At 35.1% G+C, this 22,899-nt stretch overlaps 1 protein-coding gene across 5 annotated transcripts in view; it reads right to left on the reverse strand.

Moving 5' to 3' along the window:
* Window positions 1–303: 303 nt before the first annotated feature.
* Window positions 304–22,899, reverse strand: part of CEP135 (centrosomal protein 135) — a 76,596-nt gene continuing 54,000 nt past the window's right edge. For all 5 annotated transcript variants that reach the window (XM_025290031.2, XM_025290032.2, XM_025290030.2 and 2 more), the window contains 10 exons: window positions 22,706–22,860; window positions 22,181–22,236; window positions 19,970–20,138; window positions 19,020–19,130; window positions 18,553–18,738; window positions 11,204–11,413; window positions 10,155–10,357; window positions 8,523–8,627; window positions 6,330–6,440; window positions 304–2,025 (listed from right to left, as the gene is read on the reverse strand). In XM_025290031.2, coding sequence (XP_025145816.1) covers window positions 6,341–6,440; window positions 8,523–8,627; window positions 10,155–10,357; window positions 11,204–11,413; window positions 18,553–18,738; window positions 19,020–19,130; window positions 19,970–20,138; window positions 22,181–22,236; window positions 22,706–22,860 — 1,295 coding nt within the window. In that variant the 3' untranslated portion in view covers window positions 304–2,025; window positions 6,330–6,340. The remainder of the gene's footprint in view (window positions 2,026–6,329; window positions 6,441–8,522; window positions 8,628–10,154; window positions 10,358–11,203; window positions 11,414–18,552; window positions 18,739–19,019; window positions 19,131–19,969; window positions 20,139–22,180; window positions 22,237–22,705; window positions 22,861–22,899) is intronic.

The following is a 22,899-nucleotide window of genomic DNA, read 5'->3' on the forward strand; positions in this document are numbered from 1 at the left end:
AAACAGTATTTACAAGAGAGAAAACTGTACACATACACACAAAGCCTGTTCAAACATTGTGTAGATGGATTTCAAACAGAAACTTTGACTTCATTTCTTATATTTTGAATTAAGTGGAAATAAATGTAAGTCAGCTAAAAAAAAAAAGGGCCTGCAATCTGAGTTCAGAAATTTCTCCAAATCCCAACATGATAAAATTTGATTTGAAAAAAAAAAAATTGATTTGAATAAGTAAATTGTACTTAACTTTAGAATTAGGAATATTGCTATCATTATAAAAAATTATTTGTAAGAAAGAGAAAATAAATTGACTGGAAAGTTTATTTGAAAATCTATGTCAAGCTCCATAATTTAAAATTTTTTAAAACAAATTTAAAAATCTATAAAATACATTCAGTATTTTAAGATAAAACTACTTAAAAAACTGTAATATCATGGTTATGAAAATAACAATTATGGCAAGCTATACATTTTTAATTATAGAAAACATTAAAATAAAATATTCAACAAAATATGTTGTTTTGGGGGAAACGGGGGACAAATATTTAAATATTATTTACATATATTTATTAAAAGATTTTTCTTATGACATTGTAAGTAGTCCCATTTCTACTGTCATTTGGTGTAATACATGAATTCACACACAGGAGACAGAATACATAAAATGACACAGATGGTGGAAAAGCCACATCACTCTCCAGTACCTACTGAATTACTGCAAAGGGCATAATGCAAACATACAAAGAATATTAATTTCAGAAGAAGAGCACTGCTCACCCCTAGGCACACACAAACATTTATAAATTTACTTTATTAAACCAGAGGAAGAAATAAAATGTATCATAAATAATCGGTCTTCCATTTTATGTTAGTTTTTAAGTTCTTTTTTAATCATAATGAAATCTATTAAGAACAGGATTTTCTTCAAATGTGTATGGTTCAAACACGATTCATTTTTGTATGACAATCTCCTTTTTACTTATGTTCTTATATTAATATCTGTATATATATATATAAATTCTTAACGTTACAACTTTGAAATTGATGGTAAAAAGCTGCTTTATATTTAATATGCCACAATAGGTCAGTGTTTACATACTATTCTGGAAGACTGATAAGTTACAACACACAGATTTAGAAGCAGAAAACTGAGTATTATTGAATGTATATTGGAATCTTAACAAAATGTTTTGCTGTATTTACCCCATATCCTTTTGCACTCAAAGTTTTACATTAGTACAGTGAGGAATTTTATTTACTGAAAAATATCCCAAGTTTCTGTTCTATTGTTATATAAAATTCTAAATACAGCTTTTAGTTTAAGTTTGATAGCATTTGCATTATATGAAGAGTTCATGTGATAGCCAAAATAGTATAATGTTGTATATAACATATGAATGTATCTTTGCCATCATAGTTCTAGTTGGTAATAACAAATGATATATGATAACCATTATTTTATCAAGACCTCTGATATTATAAGAAAGACCTGAATATAATTCCCTCAATGACAGATACCAAATTGGCAAATAATTAATTTCACATTTAGAAGAAAAAAGTTAAACATGACAGCCTAGCATCAAAGTTGATCATCCTTTGTGAATGCATTAAAAATATGGGTTATAAACACAGACATGGAAACCAAATACACTTTAAAAACAAGCACTGTAAGAATATTTACATACACATATTATGGCTCACTAAGAAAAAGATTATTAAAACATAATGTGAACAATAAATTAATTCACAGTATAAACACACTTTGAGGAGTAATTTAAGTCAGGAATAATAAAAATACAGATATAAAATCAGTTAGCACTATGAATATATATTCTGTTCTGTCATACGTATAAAAATTTACACATAGTACAGCTCTTTTAAACCAAATTTTTTACAAAAATATCCACTGATTTAAATAAAAGTTGACAGAGGTAGAATCTGTGTCAATGTTCATGATTTTCAGGAACAAGTAATTCAAATATTTCATTACTGTTTGTCCTTTCCAACTCACGGAAAGCCAACATTCTGAAAAAAGGGGGAGAGGAAAGATGGGTTAAAGAAAAAAATGATAAAATTAGTACATTCATGAAAAACTGAAATTCAGTAATGTTTTAACTGAAATTACAGTCTCTAATAAAAACTTGCCCACAATCAAGCTATATTTAATAGTTAAGAAGTATTGTTCTCTATTTTAAAAGATATTCTTCTTAAATTACAAAAGCATGTCAAAGTATGAGTACTAAAAGAATGATACACAGTGAAAAGAACAGGGTAACAGAGAATGTTAATTGAGAAAACTCACTCAAAATAAGAGCTAATATGATGTCTAGGTTTAAAATTACAAACAAGTATTGTAAATTATGTTGTCTGAGTCTTAAAATAGCATGTTTTAGGGAGAATCAAATATTTTTAGAAGTATCTTAGAATTTCCCCCCAGAACAAAACAAAAAAACTGATAAAAACTTATTTTGAAGATAATTTCTATAAGAATTATATACATATGTCTATGCATGTGTGCATATTTATTACAAATCAAACATAAGAAAGAAGTATATACCAAAATGCTAATTGCTTATTTTCTCTGAGTTATAGTATTACATGTATTACATGTACATCTGGGTTCACAGCAGCATTTTCACAACAGCCAGAAGGCAGAAGCAACTCAAGTGATGAGCGGATAAACAAAGTGTGTTATATATGCAGAATGGAGTACTATTCAGCCTCAAAAAGGAAGGGATCTAAAACATACTCCCAACTTGGATTAAATTTGAAAACACCATATAGTAAGTGAAATAAGTCACAAAAAGAAAAATACAGCATGATTCTACTGACATAAGGTACAAACAGTAGTCAAATTCAGAGACAGAAATTTTAACAGTGGTTGCCAGAGGCTGGGGGAAGGGAAGACTGGGGAGTCATTTAATGAGTACAGTTTCACTTGGGAAAGATAAAAAAAAAAGTTCTGGAGATTGATGGTGGAGTTGATTTTTGCACAAGAGTGTCAATGTACTAACTGCCAGAGAAATGTATACTTAAAAATGGTCAAAATGATGTTTGATCTTATGTACATTTACTTCAATAAAAAAATGTAAAAAAAAGTGGTTTTGGTTTTCTTCTTTATACTTTTATATTTTATGTTTTCTCAGTGAGCATTTTTTTAAGACATAATAATCAAAACAGTAAAAGTAAAACTGGATTATATAATTTATTAAAGAAATTATAAATATGGCTTAATATGAGTATTTCTATTTATTTATGTGTATTTATGGGGAAACCCCTTAAAATTAGCTTTGGTGACAACATTAGAAAATATGAATGGAAATGTGTTAGCAATCAGCAACATCACTAGGATACTCTGGGAATTTGTTAATGGTTGCAGATGTTTTCTGAACTACATCTACTAGAACAGAAAATGGAAAAAGTTTGGCAGGTATTCAAAAAGTTAAACATAAAACTATCTTGCTGCTAAGTTGCTTCAGTCGTGTCCGACTCTGTGCGACCCCAGAGACGGCAGCCCACCAGGCTCCCCTGTCCCTGGGATTCTCCACGCAAGAACACTGGAGTGGGTTGCCATTTCCTTCTCCAACGCATGAAAGTGACAAGTGAAAGGGAAGTCGCCCAGTCGTGTCCGACTTTTCGCGACCCCATGGACTGCAGCCTACCAGGCTCCTCCGTCCATGGGATTTTCCAGGCAAGAGTACTGGAGTGGGGTGCCATTGCTTTGACCCAGCAAATCCAGGTACTCCCAAAGATATGAAAACAGACTAAAACAGACTCTTGTACACAAATGCTCACAGTAGCATTATTCAGAATAGCTAAGAGGTAAAAACAACCTACGTGTCCATCAACTGATGAATAGAAAAACAAAATGTAGAATAAACACAAATGAGTACTATTTAGCGATGAAAGGAATGAAGTTCTGATACACTCTACAACACAGATGAACCTTGAAGACATTACCCTAAATGAAATAAGACCGATGTAAAAGATAAACACTGTATAAATTCACTTAGATGAAAATCTGGAACAGGCTAATTTTTAGAGATAGAAAGTAGATTAGAAGTTATCGGGGCAGGGGAAGTAAAGATGGGACTGGAGAGTTACTGCTTAATCAATAAAGAGTTTCTATTTGGGGTGATAAAAAATTTTTGTAAGTAGTGCTGATGACTGTACAACATTGTGAATTTAATGCCACTGAGTTGCACACTTTATAAAATAGTTAAGAAGGCAAAGTTCATGTTATTTATATTTTATCATAAGTTAAAAAAAACTTTCCTAATTCATCCCAGATTTAGAGATTGCTGGTATCCACTATGTTCTAGATCAGTGGTTCTAAGTATAGTGTGGAGATCCCTGGAGTCAAGCCTCTTTTTTTAAAACTAGGGAATTACTTGCTTTTTTCACTCTTATAATCTCATGAATGTACAGGTAAGTTTTCCAGAGGCTACATGATGTGAAAGGCCAGTTAGTAAGAAATAGTTCAGATCTCTGGGCCCCAGGGTCTCTGTCACAACTACTCAATTCTGCCACTGCAGAATAGCAATCTTAGACAATATGCAAACAATTGGGTGTGGCTATGGCCCAATAATGCTTAATTTACAAGAATAGGCAGTGGGGTGGATTTGGCCCCTAGGCCCTAGTTTACCAACCCTTGAACTAAAATGCAGCTGTGATTCAAGCACAAAAAAATGTTTGTGACACAAGTGCCAAGAGGCTTTATAATGAAAAGCTGAAGCTCCATCTAATCACATTCAAATTAATGCAGCAGCTTAGAAGTTGTAAGGACACAGTGACTGCAGCCAGCACTGGGAAGTGGTCCTCAAAATGAAAGAAGAAAACACATGTTTTAATCAAATAAATAAACGCAAAAGCACAGCAATCTGAAATCATTTAAACAAAGGCCTTACAAATACTAATAAACCTGGGACATCAGTATATTAAAGAATAGAACATAACTAATGTTCTTATCAGGATCCTGAGTCACTAAGGAAACAATTATTTTCTATATATTTCTACTGAAAGAGGCCAAAAAATATAATTTTTAAAAGGACGGACGATTGACTTTACTATTTCTTCAAGATTAAGACTTGACTACCTACCTTTCAACTACCTTTCAAACTCTGGGTCTGACCCATTCATTCCCATGTCCAATGTATGAGCACATCACTTTGACTCTTCCTCAAATATACTCCAGCTCTTTACAATCACTTTGGAAAACTGACTTGCCAAAACAAGCTTGAACATGTGTGTCCAGTGTGACCTAACAATTTCATGCCTAAAAGTATACCCCAAAGAAATGTATGGTATCTATAAGGTACTAGAATGCTCATCATGTTTCTGTCTATAATAGCCCAAACTGGAAATGATCAAATGCTCATCAAAAACAGAATGAGTAAATGGACTGTGTAAGTTCACACAATGGAATATGATACAACGAGACTGAACCATCTACAAGTACACAGCAGTATAAATGAATCTCACAAAGGTATTGTTGAAGAAAAAAAGTCAGAAATATATTTCATTTATAAAATGTCCAGGAACAGAGAAAAGGCATTTATACTTTGAATAACCAAAACAGTTACTTTCAGAGCAGGGATTACAACCAGAAGTGAAGTGCAAGTTGCTCAGACATGTCTGACTCTTTGTGACCCCATGGATAGTCCATGAAATTCTCCAGGCCTGAATACTGGAGTGGGCAGCCATTCCCTTCTCCAGGGGATCTTCCCAACCCAGGGATCGAACCCAGGTCTCCTGCATTGCAGGCACGGATTGTTTACTGTCTGAGCCAATTACAACCAGAAGGAAGCCCAAAAGAGAGGTTATATTTTGTTTCTTGATCTGAGTGCAGGTTGCATATGTGTGTTCAATCTATAAAAATTCACTCAGCTATATATACTATGATACAGCACTTTTCTGTATGTATTTCTTTCTTTTTTATGTATATTATAATTTACTTTAAAAAATCTGTCCTAGCTTTCAATATTAAATAATATTTTCTGTATTTGTCTATACTTTCACTATTTGTTATTTGTACCTTGAGTTTGGGGCTTTATTAAATATAACCCTGTGAGATTTCATATTGTCCTTTAATTTTTAAAGTATAATTTACACACAATACGATGCATGGATTATAAATGTTCAGTTCAATGAGATTTTACAATGGTATACACCCATGTAACCACCACAATACAGCACATTCCATTACTTCCAAAAGTTCTCGACTACCTTTCTAGGCAATCTCTTCCCCACCGACTCAGAAAACAACTCTTGCAATTTTTATAACCAGAGATTATTAGTAGTTTTGCTTGTACTTGGTGCTATATAGATACCTTTCTGATAATCAGTTTATATGTTCAGGAGAATGTAAAGGAGACCTCATAGTAGAACTAAGGGGTGGCGTGCGAAGACCATGCCGACGCATCTCTTGAATTGCTCGTTCTCTGTCAGTAAAGACAAAATAAGAGATTATACCAAAAAGTGGTATACAAATAAAAGGCTCTGTTATTGTTATTGGTTACATAATTTCTATTCAATTAATTAGTATTTCTACTAAATTTAAATCATATGTCTTTATATAATTTTTAAGTTGTGGATAAAAGATTTCAATTAAAGGAATATGTACTTTAAGAGATTGTTCAAAGCTCCTCTGAATATAGATTTTTCAAAGCTGATGCCTCCCCTTCTCTGCAACTAGTTCTCCCACTTCTTGCACATAAATCTACCCCTCTTCCTTCTTCCTGTGTCAAAATGCCCCAATGTTAGAAGTAAAATCATCTGTTTTCTTTTATGCTTTCCTTCCCCATGTCTGGGTCTGTCCCACGAAGCACAGTGAGTATGTTGCCACCTCTATTGTGGGCTGTTCAGTGCCTGGACTAGACTTTCTGACTTGAACTTTTCAATATCTAGGATTTCTACCTAGATAGGTGCTTCATAAACTTTTTTTCCTTATAATCCCCTAAAATTTATTTTTAGATGTCCCATTAGATGTCCTGCTGCTGCTGCTGCTAAGTCGCTTCAGTCGTGTCCGACTCTGTGCGACCCTATGGACAGCAGGCTCCTCCATCCACAGGATTCTCTAGGCAAGAATACTGGAGTGGGTTGCCATTTCCTTCTCCTACCCTCTGTCAAATTTTAATACACAGATACACTGTTAATGTACTGTAGCCCTTCAGAGGGCCACAAATCACTGTAACACCTAAGGTTTTTTTGCCATTCCCTCTTCCCCCAAGAACCCATATTGTTCCCTGTGGTAATGATATTGCCTCTTTAAGAATGCATGGTCTAGCTGGATGGTAAAGAGAAGGAAAGACATGGCTACATGGGTAGTGGTTTCCTTGGGGACCATGGACAAGAAAAAGGAGAGGAATTAAGGGGGTCTCTAACCCAAAGAAATAAAGAGCCTGGTTTAGGACCCTTGAAGAGAATTTCAACTGTCATTCAGTTCAGTTCAGTTCAGTCGCTCAGTTGTGTCCGACTCTTTGCGACCCCATGAATCAACTGTCATTAATAAATGAAAATCATCATACACATTCAGTTTAGCATGCTCAGAAACTGATCTTCTAAAGTACAAGAAATTAACATTGCTTTCATGACAAAGATGCAATCTCAGGCTTCATCTCTCTTTGAAATCATAAATATTCATTTCCTAGCAAATTTCATCTATAATCTAAATTGCATATGACTTAAAAGTTTTTGATGTAAACGGATAAGAGTAAGATTAGAGAACCCAAAAAGTTGATCTAAATAAGCAATCTGACCACTATTTGAGAATGAAATCTTAGATATGTTGATGTCTATGGTATTAATATGGTAGGAAAGAATAATGGAAGAAAAGTTAACTTGACAAATTGATTTGCAAATTAGATTTGGATTTTAACTGTTAAACCAGGTCTCATTTCTATTTGTAACACTTGGAAATTAAATTTTTCAACATAATAAAGCTAATGAACTGAAATATAAGAGAGTCTGAAAATTACTAGCCTGTAAGGAATATATTGTAAAGATTAAGAACACAGGGTTTATAGTTAGATTTTAGTCTTGGCTCTGCTATTTACTAATTGTGTGACATTAGTTTCTAAAAATAAGATAGGTACAATACTAGATAGTTAATAAGATACATACATAGCATATGGTATATATTTTTTAATTGCCCTTATGATCATCACTTATATGATAATTTGTATTTGGAATTTCCTGTTGGATCATAAAGTTTTGGCTCTTGTAGAATCCTTACTACTTTGTTGATTCCCTAACTATATCCTTTGAAATAATGTCCTGATTTTGCCCTGAGGAACGCTATAGCAAATGTTTATTTATACAATACATGCTACTCTGCTATTTTATTATGGGGATATTATCTTATGCAACATGTATTGCCATTTTAGAAAAAATTACCAAAGGAATTTATCTTCCATATTAATGCCAAGAAAAGTTTGCTATTTATAAGCCATATAAAAGCCTTTATGGAGTAGAATATAGGGAATAAATAAAAACACTGTCCAATGTTAAAAATATTTTCTTACCGTTCATATCTTTCAGTTGAAATCTGCCTTTTCAGAACATCAAGATCTGTTTGTAATTGTGCCATTTTAGCCCGGAGCATGGTGTTTTCCCGGCTTTGACTATTTCTTAAAAACAAATTTTAAAAAATCAAGTAAGTAAGTAAGTAACAAATACTCTGTTTTAAAGAGTCAAGTACTACGGAATTTTGTTTTTGTTATTAATAAAAACAAATGGAGGTGACATATAAGGATAAAAAAAGACTTTTCAACAATAACTTCATAATCATCTGGATTTCCATCACAAAGTTTTCTTTTTCATTCATCTCATTTATTTAACAAACATTTATTGAGCTTTTAGTATGTGCTAGGCACTCCAGCAATGCTGGAGGTGCAAATTTGAGAAGACATGAATTGTAACACTGAAATGTAAAGTATTTTTATTGGCTCTTTCTTGACTCCTACCTCAGGAAAAGTAATATTTCTCACTCCTTTTAAAAGTTAATTATTGGGATTTCTTTGGTGGTACAGTGGCTACGAACCTGCCTGCCAATGCAGGAGACATAGGTTCAATCCCTGGCCCAGGAAGATCCCACATGCCACAAAGCAACTAAGCCTGTGTGCCACGACTACTGAGCCGACGCTCTAGACCCCACAGGCTACAACTAAGGAAGCCCGCGCACCTAGAGCCTGTGCTCTGCAAGAGAAACCACTGCAATAAGCCCAGGCACTGCAATGAGGTGTAGGCCCTGCTGGCCACAATTCAGAGAAAGCCTGCACACAAGTACTGAAGGCTCAGCACAGCCAAAAATAAATAAATAAATTTAATTAATTTTTCTACTTATACTATCTATCCTGGGTTTCACTCCCTCTTCCAAAAATATGTCCAGTGGGAAGATTTGGGAGAATGGCATTGAAACATGTAAAATATCATGTATGAAATGAGTTGCCAGTCCAGGTTCGATGCACGATACTGGATGCTTGGGGCTGGTGCACTGGGACGACCCAGAGGGATGGAATGGGGAGGGAGGAGGGAGGAGGGTTCAGGATGGGGAACACATGTAAACCTGTGGCGGATTCATTTTGATATTTGGCAAAACTAATAGTTATGTAAAGTTTAAAAATAAAATAAAATTAAAAAAAAAAAAAATATGTCCAAACTTCTCCATCCTAAAAAGGCACCATCATCAATCTCCTAAAAAGTAATCCATATATTTATGAGGGTCAAATTTCATGCTTTTCAAAGTTTTTTTCTTAATCCATAGCATGAAACACAGCCAACTCTCCCCATTCTGAAATGTTCTCCCTTTCTCTGATTTTCCTCTTTGTTCCTGAACTGTAGACATTTTTCGAAAGGTCACTCATTCACTTTCATGGGTACCCTTTCTGTAGTGAACACACACAAATTACATTTCTAAACATGATGTCTCTTCTGGATTTCCAATAGGAGCTGCTACATAAGCCAAATATTTTGGTTTGTTACCACTCTTCGAACTCCCATCCTCTTCTCCCCAAAAATTGAAAAAAAATTTTTTTTGTTCCTCCAGTATTTTTCTATCATATTTTTTATGTTACAAGTCTACAAAAAACTACTCATATTGAAAAATTATTTGTGACAGAATATTTCCTTTACATAGGTTGAATTATGACACTTACAGTTTGCTTTCTGAAAGGGTCAACTTCTCTTTAAGTATCTGAATTTCTGTATCCTTCTCATGGGAAGTTAAGTGGGAATGAAATTCTTTATCTCTATTTGTAGCCAACAATGATTCAAGGTTTTTAATTGTATGTCTCTCACTCAACAGTTGTTTTTTTAACAGCTCTGACTCTGATTTTATATTTTCTAATTCCATTGTAACCTACAAGAACAAAGTAAGATTACCTCAGTACAATTTTAGACTTACTCTGAAATACTTTCTGGAGAGCTATACACACATCAGTTGCTTTATTCTGGGCACTCACTAAAGATTCTAAAATCCTTTTTTAAGTATAATAAAAACATCTTATTTTCACAATAATCTTTGTTATTTTTAGTTAGGATTTATTTTGACCATAAGACCTATTCCAACCCTCAGATAATTTTCTTTTGCATTATTTTGTCAAGAAAGGGTAATTAACATAAAACTCTAAAATGTGACCATTTTATCAGCCAGGAGGCCCTTCTGGTTTATTAAATATATATATTCTCATTACACAGCCAAACCAGTTTTGAAGCTTCTCTGTCTCTGAAAATAAAGTTATTACTAAATGAGTGAAAACTGGAAACACTCATGTTCAAGAATACACATTGGGTTGTTTAAAGTAATGCTTCAGTTTAGGAATGTAAAGTTTCAGCTTACTCAACTTTCAAATTAGAGTAAAATTTTTATCAGGAAAAATATTCCACTTAGGGAGGAATAAGCTGCTCAATTCTTCACATAAGTCTTAAAAAGAAAATACATTGGGATATGTTCCTCTTCTATAATTAGAAGACTCATGTTCTAAGTACCCATCTGCTTCAAAATAGCACCTAACTTCATTATCATATTTGCCAAAGAAATCTTGGCAATGAATCTAATAGTCAAATCTAGCTGTCAAAATCCTGTAGTCAGAAGTCACTGCTCTAAAGGGGAACAAATATATTGGGTAGTGAATGGTAAAGTAAAACAATCAGAGTAGGGCTAAATAAAATGCTAGGCTACAAGACAATCTTTTTAAGTTCTCACCCTCTCAAATTCAAGATTTTTGGAATTCAATTGTTGGGTCATAATATCTTTGCCTGAATCAAGCTTAATGCAAAGTTCTCTAAGAGATGACAAATCATTTAACACTGCTGCTTTCTCATCTTCTTGGTGTCTCAGCTCTTCTTCTAATCTAGAGATAGCTTTTGCCATTGATGAGATCTGAGATTCATAAGCATGATGTGCATTCATGTGCTGAAAATAGAAAAAGAAATAAGTATGAAATTAAAGTAACCCAATACTTTAAAAGGTTTGAATCTGTATAGCTACAATGTCACTTTATAAAACTATAAGAGCCAATTTTTGCAATTTAAAAAATTTTACAATTTTAAGATACACTCAAGAAGTTCTCTGCTATTTAAAGATGGCCTATATAAAGCTTAAAAAATAAGTCATGCATAATTATTAATCATGGTAACTATCTCATATATATATAGAAGATGCAAAGATGAAAATTATTGTTTTAGGATTGATAGGGATTGCTTAAGTTAAATTTTTCCTTTATAAACTCCCTTTGTTAAAACAATGATGAAAGTGAAAGAGGAGAGTGAAAAAGTTGGCTTAAAACTCAACATTCAGAAAACTAAGATCATGGCATCTGGTCCCATCACTTCATGGCAGATAGATGGGGAAACAATGGAAGCTGTGACAGACTTTATTTTTTTGGGCTCCAAATTCACTGCAGATGGTGACTGCAGCCATGAAATTAAAAGATGCTTGCTCCTTGGAAGAAAAGTTATGACCATCTAGACAGCATGTTAAAAAGCAGAGACATTACTTTGCCAACAAAGGTCCATCTAGTCAAAGCTATGGTTTTTCCAGTAGTCATGTATGGATGTGAGAGTTGGGCTATAAAGAAGGTTGAGTGCCGAAAAATTGATGCTTTTGAACTGTGGTGTTGGAGAAGACACTTGAGTCCCTTGGACTGCAAGGAGATCCAACCAGTCCATCCTAAAGGAGATCAATCCTGAATATTCATTGCAAGGACTGATGCTGAAGCTGAAACTCTAATATTTTGGCCACCTGATGTGAAAAACTGACTAATTTGAAAAGCCCCTGATGCTGGGAAAGATTGAAGGAGGGAGGAGAAGGGGACGACAGAGGATGAAATGGTTGGAATGCATCACCAACTCAACGGACATGAGTTTGAGTAGGCTCTGGGAGTTGGTGATGGACAGGGAGGCCTGGTGTGCTGCAGTCTATGGGGTCACAAAGAGTCGGATACGATTGAGTGACTGAACTGAACACATCAATAACATAAATACTTACCACTCCTCAATTGCCTTGAGTTAAATTTTGAATTTCAAAACTGGAGTTTGCTTTAAAATTACATACCAAAAATCATAATTAAATTTAAGCTAATAATAGTATACAATTTTAGGAGTTTAATAACTGAAATAATGAGCAAAATTTGAAATACTTATAAGACCCTTTTTCCTAGAATGATCCATATTTAAAATGGAGTAATAAATAAATAAATTAGTAATTATTAAAATAAATGAGTAATAAATAAAAATAAATATAAAGCTCTACTTCTAGAGTTTAGGAAGAATTCCACATTTGAAAATTAAATTATTACACAGGATTTACTGAAATCATCAACATTAAAAATCTAATGCAGGGATGTGAAGTTTTAATACATTTCAACAGTTGCAGAAAAATATTTGGATTTTCCAAATATTAATGAAGTAGTCAAAATTTCCCCAAATATACATAAGGCAATTTCATGTACCACATAAGACATGAACAATGACAAAGAACAGAAGAGCTAAAGAACGACTTCTGAGAATTAGGAGGTTGAGAAACATTCCTTTAGTTACATACTCATAACAGAAAAACATAGAAATAGTGTATTAGAGGCCTAGGACTGCTACAAATTACTGGAGGGCTTAAAACAACAGAAATTTATTGCCACACAATTTTGGAGGGTACAAGTCTGATTCAGATGTCGGCAGAATTGGCTTCTGCTGGAGGTTGTGAGGAACAATCTGTTCCAAGCCTCTCTCCAAACTCCTATGACTGCTGGCAATCCTCAGTGTTCCTTGCCTTGCAGACACAGCACTCCGATCTCTGCCTTCATCTTCAATTGGCACTCTCCCTCATGTATTCTGTGTCCAGACTTGTCTTGTTTCATAAGGATACCAGTCATTGGGTTATGGCCTGACCTAGTCCAGTATGGCCTCATCTCAAATTGACTACACCTGCAAAGGCGCTATTTCCAAAAAGGTCAAATTTACAGGTACTGGTGGTTAGGATTTTAATATATTTGCGGGGGGGGGGGGGGGGGACATAATTCTAGCAACTCTCTGGCTCCCCCAAATTCACAAGTCCTTCCTATGTGCAAAATACATTCATTCTATCCCAATATTTCTAGCATCAACTCTTAAGTCCAAAATCTGACCTAAATCAGAACGGTAAGATTCTGGGAATGGTCCATCCTGGGGCAAAATTCCTCTCCCTCCATGATCTGTGATGCTAGAAAACAAACTACCTCCCTCTAAAATACAATGGTGGAGAAGAAATAAAATAGTCTTATTATGAAAGGGAGAAAAAGGAAGGAATCGAAGGAGTAAGTAGGTCTAGAGTAAGGTGACACTCAAGCCGGGCAAATTTCATTAGATTTCAAGGGTCTAAAATTAACGATCTCTATCTTGATGATCTCTCCTTTGGGCCTGCGAGGGCAGCCACACCTCTTGGCCACAGTGGCAGTGGTGCTGCCTTACGGAGTCAAGGAGGAAATAGTCCAGTCCCCTGGGCCTATGCCGTCTGGACCTGTGGTAATGCAACAGCCCCACCAGCTTTTGAGCAGCCCTGCTGGTCTCCCAGTCACTCTCAGAGTTATTCTTCCCTTTTCCTGAAGATCAGAGGTTTTTAACTCTTAGTTCAGTTCAGTTGCTCAGTCGTGTCCAACTCTTTGCGACCCCACGGACTGCAGCATGCCAGGCCTCCATGTCCATCATCAACTCCCAGAGTTTACCCAAACTCATGTCCATTGAGTTGGTGATGCCATCCAACCATCTCATCCTCTGTCAACCCCTTCTCCTCCTGCCTTCAATCTTTCCCAGCATCAGGGTCTTTTCAAATGAGTCAGCTCTTCACATGAGGTGGCCAAAGTATTGGAGTTTCAGCTTCAACATCAGTCTTAACACCCAAGGAATGATCTCCTTTAGGATGGACTAGTTGGACCTCCCTGCAGTCCAAGGGACTCTCAAGAGTCTTCTCCAACACCACAGTTCAAAAGCATCAATTCTTTGGCATTCAGGTTTCTTTAGAGTCCAACTCTCACATCCATACATGACTACTGGAAAAACCATAGACTAGATGGACCTTTGTTGGCAAAGTAATGTCTCTGCTTTTTAACATGCTGTCTAGGTTGGTCATAACTTTCCTTCCAAGGAGTAAGCATCTTTTAATTTCATGGCTGCAGTCACCAACTGCAGTGATTTTGGGGCCCCAAAAAATAGTCTGCCACTGTTTCCACTGTTTCTGCATCTACTTGCCATGAAGTGATGGGACCAGATGCCATGATCTTAGTTTTCTGAATGTTGAGTTTTAAGCCAACTTTTTCACTCTCCTCTTTCACTTTCATCAAGAGGCTCTTAGTTCTTCTACACCTCTGCCATAAGGGTGGTATCATCTGTATATCTGAGGTTACTGGTATTCCTCCCAGCAATCTTGATTCGAGCTTGTGTTTCATCCAGCCCAGCGTTTCTCATGATGTACTCTGCGTATCAGTTAAATAAGCACGGTGACAATATACAGCCTTGACGTACTCCTTTTCCTATTTGGAACCAGTCTGCTGTTCCATGTCCAGTTCTAACTGTTGCTTCTTGACCAGCATACAGATTTCTCAGGTCAGGTGGTCTGGTATTCCCATCTCTTTCAGAATTTTCCATAGTTTATTGTGATCCACACAGTCAAAGGCTTTGGCATAGTCAAAAAAGCAGAAATATGTTTTTCTGGAACCCTCTTGCTTTTTCCATGATCCACCGGATGTTGGCAATTTGATCTCTGTTTCCTCTGCCTTTTCTAAAACCAGCTTGAACATCTGGAAGTTCATGGTTCATGTACTGCTGAAGCCTGGCTTGGAGCATGTGAGATGAGTGCAATTGTGCAGTAGTTTGAGCATTCTTTGGTATTGCCTTTCTTTGGGATTGGAATGAAAACACCTTTTCCTGTCCTGTGGCCACTGCTGAGTTTTCCATATTTGCTGACATATTGAGTGCAGCACTTTCACAGCATCATCTTTCAGGATTTGAAATAGCTCACCTGGAATTCCATCACCTCTACTAGCTTTGTTTGTAGTGACGCTTCCTAAGGCCCACTTGACTTCACATTCCGGGATGTCTGGCTCTAGGTGAGTGATCACACGATGTCATTATCTGGGTCGTGAAGATCTTTTTTGTATAGTTGTTCTGTGTGTTCTTGCCACCTCTTCTTAATATCTTCTGCTTCTGTTAGGTCCATACTATTTGTTCTTTATTGAGCCCATCTTTGCATTAAATGTTCCCTTGGTATCTCTAATTTTCTTGAAGAGATCTCTAGTCTTTCCCATTCTATTGTTTTCGTCCATTTCTTTGCACTGATCACTGAGGAAGGCTTTCTTATTTCTCCTTGCTATTCTCTGGAACTCTACTGACCTGTTTTCTGCTTGTAAGATCCAAGGAGTTCAGCCTTCCTTTCAATCATCCTATTTCTGTCCCTTTCAGCCCAAGCTGTCAGTGTTTCTGCTGAGGTGACTGGCTGGATCTATGGGTTACTCACTTAATTGCTTCACCAAGAGGTTGTCTAGCCGCAGTCTCTTTCCTGCCTCCAGAACACCCTATCTGTACAAGCTAGAACTTTTCCAAATCATTGAGTCCCGGCTCCTCTCTTGCTTAGCAATTCCTTCCTCAATTTGTCTCTTTCCTTCACATCTTACTACAAACAGCAGGAAAAATCAGGCTGCACCTTTCACACTTCGTTTGGAAATTTCCTCAACTAAATATCCAAGTTCATCACTTTTAAGTTCTGCTTTCCTAAGAGCAGACCGTACTTCAGCCAAGTCCTCTGCCATTTTCTAAGAATCACCTTTCCTCCAGCATCCAAAAACATGTTCCTCCAGTGCATCTGAGACCACAGTGGAAGAAACATTCTTATTTCTGGACAACTTCCATTCATAATGATTTACGTGTTTTGTAAATAATAGAAGTTATCTCTATAGCTTTCCTGTTTTTTCTGAGTCCTCACCTTTAATGTCTACCTTTCTACCAACAGTCTCTTCAAGGTAATCAAGGCTTTTCTATCAGACACTCAGAACCCTTCCAGAATGTATCCATTACCCAATTCCAAAGACCCTTTTTAGGTTTGTTACAGCAGCACCCCACTGCCTAGTACCAACGTCTGTATTTGTTTCCTAATGCTGCCATAACAAATTACCACAAACTAGCTAGCTTAAAACACAGAAACGCATTCCCTCCCAGTTCTGGGGCCTCATGTCTGAAATCTAGGTTGTCAGCAGGATTGGTTCCTTCTAGAGGTTCTGTGGGAGACTCTGTTCCATGCCTCTCTCCAGCTTCGGTGACTACTGGCAATCTGTGGGGTTCCTTGCATTGGTAGACACTTCATTTCAATTTCTGCCTCTGTCTTCATGTGGCATTCTCTGCTGGGCCTTCTGTGTCTGAATCGCTGTTATTTTATAAGGATACCAGTTACCAGATTAGGGTCCACCCTACCCAGCAGGACCTCATTTTAACTTGATTATATCTGCACAGACACTATTTCCAAACAGAAGTCACGTTCACAGGTTCTCAGAGCTAGGAACTAAATATATTTGGTGTTTGTGGGGGGCGGTGCATAATTCTACACACTAAAAGTAATCAATGCTTTCTTCTAAAAAATGAAGACCAGCTACAATACTCCACCAACAAAATGAAAGGAGAACCAATAACCAACAGTTCTACATCAATCTAACTTACTAAGGATTCCTATATTTTAACTCAACTCAAAATTTTATTAAGAGATTTTTATTAGACTCTCTTTATGGGAAAAGTTTGTTTAAATCCACATGCAAAAGAATGAAATTGGAACCTTATCTTATTTCATACACAAAAATTAACTCAAAATGGACCAAAAACCTCAACGTAAGAGCTGAAACTAGAAAACTCATAGGAAAAAAAAAGGAAAAAGCTTTGTGATGTTGGGTTTAGCAATGATTTCTTAGATATGACACCAAAAATACAGGCAAAAAGAAACAAATAAATTGGACTTCATCAAAATTTAAAACTTCTCTGCATTAAGGATAAGACTGAGTGACAAGGTAAGACACTAGATGGCAGAAAATATTCACAAGTCACATATCTAACAAAGGACAAATATTTAGAATACAAAAACAACTCCTAAAACTCAACAACAAAAAACAGCTTGATTTAAAAAAATAGGCAAAGGATTTAAATAGACATTTCTTAAAAAAAATATACAAATGGCCAATTAGCACAAAATATATCTCAACATCACTAATCATTAAGAAAATACAAGTCAAAACCAAAATGAAATACTACTTCACTCCACTGGGAAGGCTATTATTAAAAACAAACAAACCACACACACACACAGAAAAAACAAGCACTGGTAAAGATGTGGAGAAACTAGAACCCTAACATTGCAGGTAGAAATGTAAAATGGTGCAGACCCTGTGAAAAACTGTATGGCAGTTACACAAAAAAATCAAACACAAAATCATACTATGATCTAGTAATTCAACGTCTAGGTATATCTTAAAGAACAGGAACCAAAGACCTGAATAGATATTGTATGCCCGTGTTCATAGCAGCATTATTCTCAATAGCCAAAGATGGAAATAAACCAAATGTTCACTGACAAATAAATGGATAAACAAAATGTGGTATATACAAAAAATGGGATATTATTCAGCCTTAAAAAGAAATGAAATTCTGACACATGCCACAACATGGGTGAACCTTAAAATTTAAGTGAACCTTAGGGCTAAATGAAATAGCCAAATTCACAGGAAAGGAGAACGGTGGTTGTCAGTGGCCGGGGGGAGTGAGTATTCAATGGGTACAGAGTTTAGGTGGAGAAGATGAAAATGTTCTGAAGAAGGATGGTGGTACACTTAAAATGGTAAATTTGATGTTATGTGTATTTTACTACAATAGAAAAGTAATGGAGCTCTCCTAAGCAAATTATCAGAATTAATGACGAAAGATTACCATTCAATTTGATTTTACCAATGTTTAAACATCATTTTGATAAAGTGCCTTTGAATGTTTTCTGTTTTACTAAATTATGTCTGTACAAGAAAAATATTATATATATATATATATATATATTACCTCCTGAATTTCTTTTTCTAGCAGCTCCACTCTCTCTCGAAGGTGTCTCCTCTCTGTGTCTATAGAAAGAAGTTCCAGTCGAACTGAGCTGCTTTCTCCCTCAGCTTGATGGGCTTTGACTTCCCAGTCTTCAGCGCGGTTATGAAGCATCTGAAATCTATCTAACAAATCTTGATTTTCTTTTTCCTGGTTTAATCACAGTTAAATTGTTTCTAAATTAGTAATGGTCACTCACTGAAAACCTATGTCATAAACATACAACACATTGGGATTTTGCTTTAATTTAGGAAGCATAAGCCATCTGTGCAGATACTATACTAAATAAGACATGTAAGAAAATATACAAGGACAACAGGCAAGATCTCCACTTTCATATGTTAATATCTAATAGAGAAGGCAGAATAAAAAACATGAAAAAGTTAAAACAAAATCAGTCTTAAATTCAACCTAACCAATGCTTTTTTCACCTTAGCAGCCATTAAGCTCTCCCATCGTGACACTTCAGTTATGTAATTATGAACTCTACTCTTCATTTCTTCTTTTTCTTGCACTGCTGCTTCTAATTCCAATGAAATTTGCTATAAATCAGAAAATTGAAGACAATATAAAATGAATGTAGCACCTAATGAGTTCTACTTATGTTCAAACAGCTCTTTCTGAATTTGGGGACTAAGAGAGAGTAGGAAAAAAGGAAAACTGTTCCTAAGTATTATTTTCACATGTTTTTTTGACTGATCTTGACTTTCTAACCAATTATTACCATATATCTCCCACAATATAACTGACCACATATCTGGTACTTCAACTAAGGGCTCAGGAATTAATATTTTTAAAAATTTATATATCAGCAATGTGCTCTATAATGAGTAATTCAAAAAATGTAAACTATTTAAAATAAGAAAATCACTGGTTTTCTTGGTATGATCCTTTAAAAACCTAGTACAAACACAGCCAATACCTTTCGGTATTTGCCATTCTACAATATTCATTAATTAGCTTATAGGTAGGTAATCTCTAAGCCACTGGAAGTAAGTACAAATAATTAAAATCTACCACGGGTCTTTAAAACACAGCAACTTTGCCTTGGGAGTGATACTGGGGTCCTCATGCAGTAGACTGACAAAGATTTCTGCCATAGAGAACACCACGCTCCCAGCTTCAGGATTCCTTGCAACAAAGCCTACAATGGTGTCTGATGGTTTATTACTGCTATAATATACAGAAGTATTCTAAGCCACATTTTAAAATACCTTTATAAACAATATTCTCCTTAAAGAGTTATTTCTTTTGTTGCTCATATTTATATAATTAAAATTTAGAGGACCTAATATTTAGAGCTTTAAAATTTAGCAAACATTGAATATATTGTAAAACTGCATATTATGAAACTATCAAAGTTTATGTACTGTGCTCATACCTGGTTTTCTCTTGCCATTGTAGCCAGATCATCCTGTAATCTTCTGTTTTCCTTAAAAGACATTTCTTTAGATCTTCCTACTTCATCAAGTTCTTTGTGAGCCGCATCAAGCTGGCGCCGGAGGCTGCTTATCTCACGGTCCCGATTAATCAATGTTTCCTTTAGGTGGCTGTTACATGAGTGGGGTAGCAATAATAAAGAAAGCTTTTTGGAAAATTTAGTTCATTTAAAAGGAAACTATTTTACTCTGAACTAAATATACTAAGAATGCAAGAAATTACAACTATGCAACCTATGGATTGGGATAAAATATTTGCAAATGATACAACTGATAAGCACATAATTTCCAAAATCTACAAACAGCTCATACAACTCAATAACAACAAAAAAAATCAAGCAATCCAATCAAAAAATGGGCAGAAAACCTAAATAGACATTTCTCCAAAGAAGTACAGCTGACCAATAGGCACACGAAAAGAGGCTCAATATCAGTAATTATTAGAGAAATGCAAATCAAAACTAAAATGAAGTACCACCTCACACCAGTCAGAATTGGCCATCATTAAAAAGTCTACAAATAATAAAAGTGGAGAGTGTGTGGAGAAAAGGGAATTCTCTTACACTGTTGTTGGGAATGTAAACTGGTACAACCACTACTAAAAACAGTATGGCGGTTCCTCAAAAAAACTAAAGAGTTATCATATGATCCAGCAATCTTACTCCTGGGCATATACCCAGACAAAACTATAATTTGAAAAGATACATGCATCTCTATGTTCAAAGCAGTACTATTTACAACAGCCAAGACATGGAAGCAACCTAACTGTCCACAGACAGATGAACAGATAAAAAACATGTGGTATATACATATATACATATATATATACACACACACAATAGAATATTACTCAGCAATTTAAAAAATGAAATAACGCCATTTGCAGCAACATGGATGGACCTGGAGATTATGAGATGCTAACTGAAATAATTCAGAAAGAAAAAGACAAATTGATATCACCTCCATGTGGAATCTAAAGTATGACACAAATGAACATATTTATGAAACAGAAACAGACTCACAGACATGGAGAACAGACTTGTAGTTGCTAAGTGGGAGGAGGTAGGGAAGGGAAGGACTGGGAGTTTGGGATTAACAGTTGCAAATGAATGTATAGAGAATGGATAAACAACAAGATCCTACTGTGTAACACAGGGAACTGTATTCATTATCCTATAGTAAACCATAATGGAAAAGAATATGATAAAGAATATATACATATAACTGAATCACTTTCCTGTACAGCAGAAATTAATGCAACACTGTAAATCAACTATACTTCAATAAAACAGAAAAAGAAATGACAACTACTGAATTAAGACATTAATTAATTAGGTGAAGAAGACATTTTAGATCTCTACCAATCATTATGTGAAAATAAAGTCTTAAAATACATTTATTATTATAAAATTAAAGTAAAAACAGAAGATTTTCAAGTGTTAGTAGAACATAAATGATTCAATTGGTAAATATTTATTTAAATGTTTTAAGTCCCTACTATTATATAATATGTTGCTGAGTCATGTCTGACTTTTTGTGACCCTATGGACTATAGCCTGCCAGGCTTCTCTGTCCATGGGATTCTCCAGGCAAGAATATTGGAGTGGGATGCCATTTATTTCTCTAAGGCATTTTCCCAACCCATGGATTGAACCTGTGTCTCCTGCATTGCAGGCAGATTCTTTACTGCTGAGTCACCAGGGAGGCCCATATAATATGTAAGGGTATATAAAAGAAATACAATTAGTGCTTTTTTTCTTGAAGTAGAGAGACCAGACACCAAATGTAAAATCTTGCAACCATACTTAAAAAGGTTTAGATGTGGAATAAATTCAGTACTAGCTGCTGAGGTAATCTAAGTTTTGATGATTAGGGCCTGCACAGGATAACTGCCGTAGAAATTAGGAGTAAGTAGGTGTGTAACGGAAAAATTAATAAGACATAATTGTTTAAATGTCAATGACAGAGGAAGGGAGAAAGTTAGAGGATAACAATATCTATGCAGGAGACTGAGAAAATGATAACTTCCACTGGCAAAAATAGGAAAAGTGAAAAAAGAAATTTTCCTATTGCCAGACTGCTATCCAAACAGATAATGCTGCATTCACTGAAAATTTCTTAAAAAGCTGGATGCCATTCCATCAGTTACTTACTTCAGAGAAGATTCATACTCTGAGACTGTTATCTTCATCTGAGTAATAGTTTTTTCCTACAGAAATTATAAAAATATATCAGATTCTAAACCATTCATGTAGAAGTATCTCCAGTTGAATTCTAAAATTTATCACATTTATATAGTTTAAATTCAATCACATAACATGTTATAAAAGAAGGCTCTAAGTAAAGATATTTCCATGTACCAAATATATTTCACATATTGGCGTATTTCTACCCACTCTAAGAATCTGAATTGTTCCTTGAGTTTGCTGTAATCATATATGATAAAATTGTATTCTAGAAATAGAACTTTTAAAAATTCAAATTATTGGGATAAAATGAAATTTAAACATATTAGAAGAGATGGCTCTGGGTCTTGGGAACTCACACATGGTTCTTATGAAATAAGAACTGTATATCTTGTAAAGCAATTATCCTTCAATTAAAAAAAAACTGCATATATGAAACAGAATAAGATTTTCTGTTCAGATAGCAGATAATATTACTTAATAGTCCCATACTTTACTAGCTAGGTTTTCATGCAAGTTTGCAATCTTTTCTGTCTTCTCATCCACAGTCTCCTGAAGGATGTCTTTTTCTTTATCAATAACACCAATGGTCTTTTTCATTACATGAGCCTCTTCATTCTGTGAAGTCATCCTGAGGTGTAGTTTACCTATAAATGAAAAGCAAGGTTTCTTAGACAAAGTAAATT

The sequence above is a fragment of the Bubalus bubalis genome, chromosome 7, assembly GCF_019923935.1.
Source record: "Bubalus bubalis isolate 160015118507 breed Murrah chromosome 7, NDDB_SH_1, whole genome shotgun sequence".
NCBI classification, from domain to species: Eukaryota; Metazoa; Chordata; class Mammalia; order Artiodactyla; family Bovidae; genus Bubalus; species Bubalus bubalis.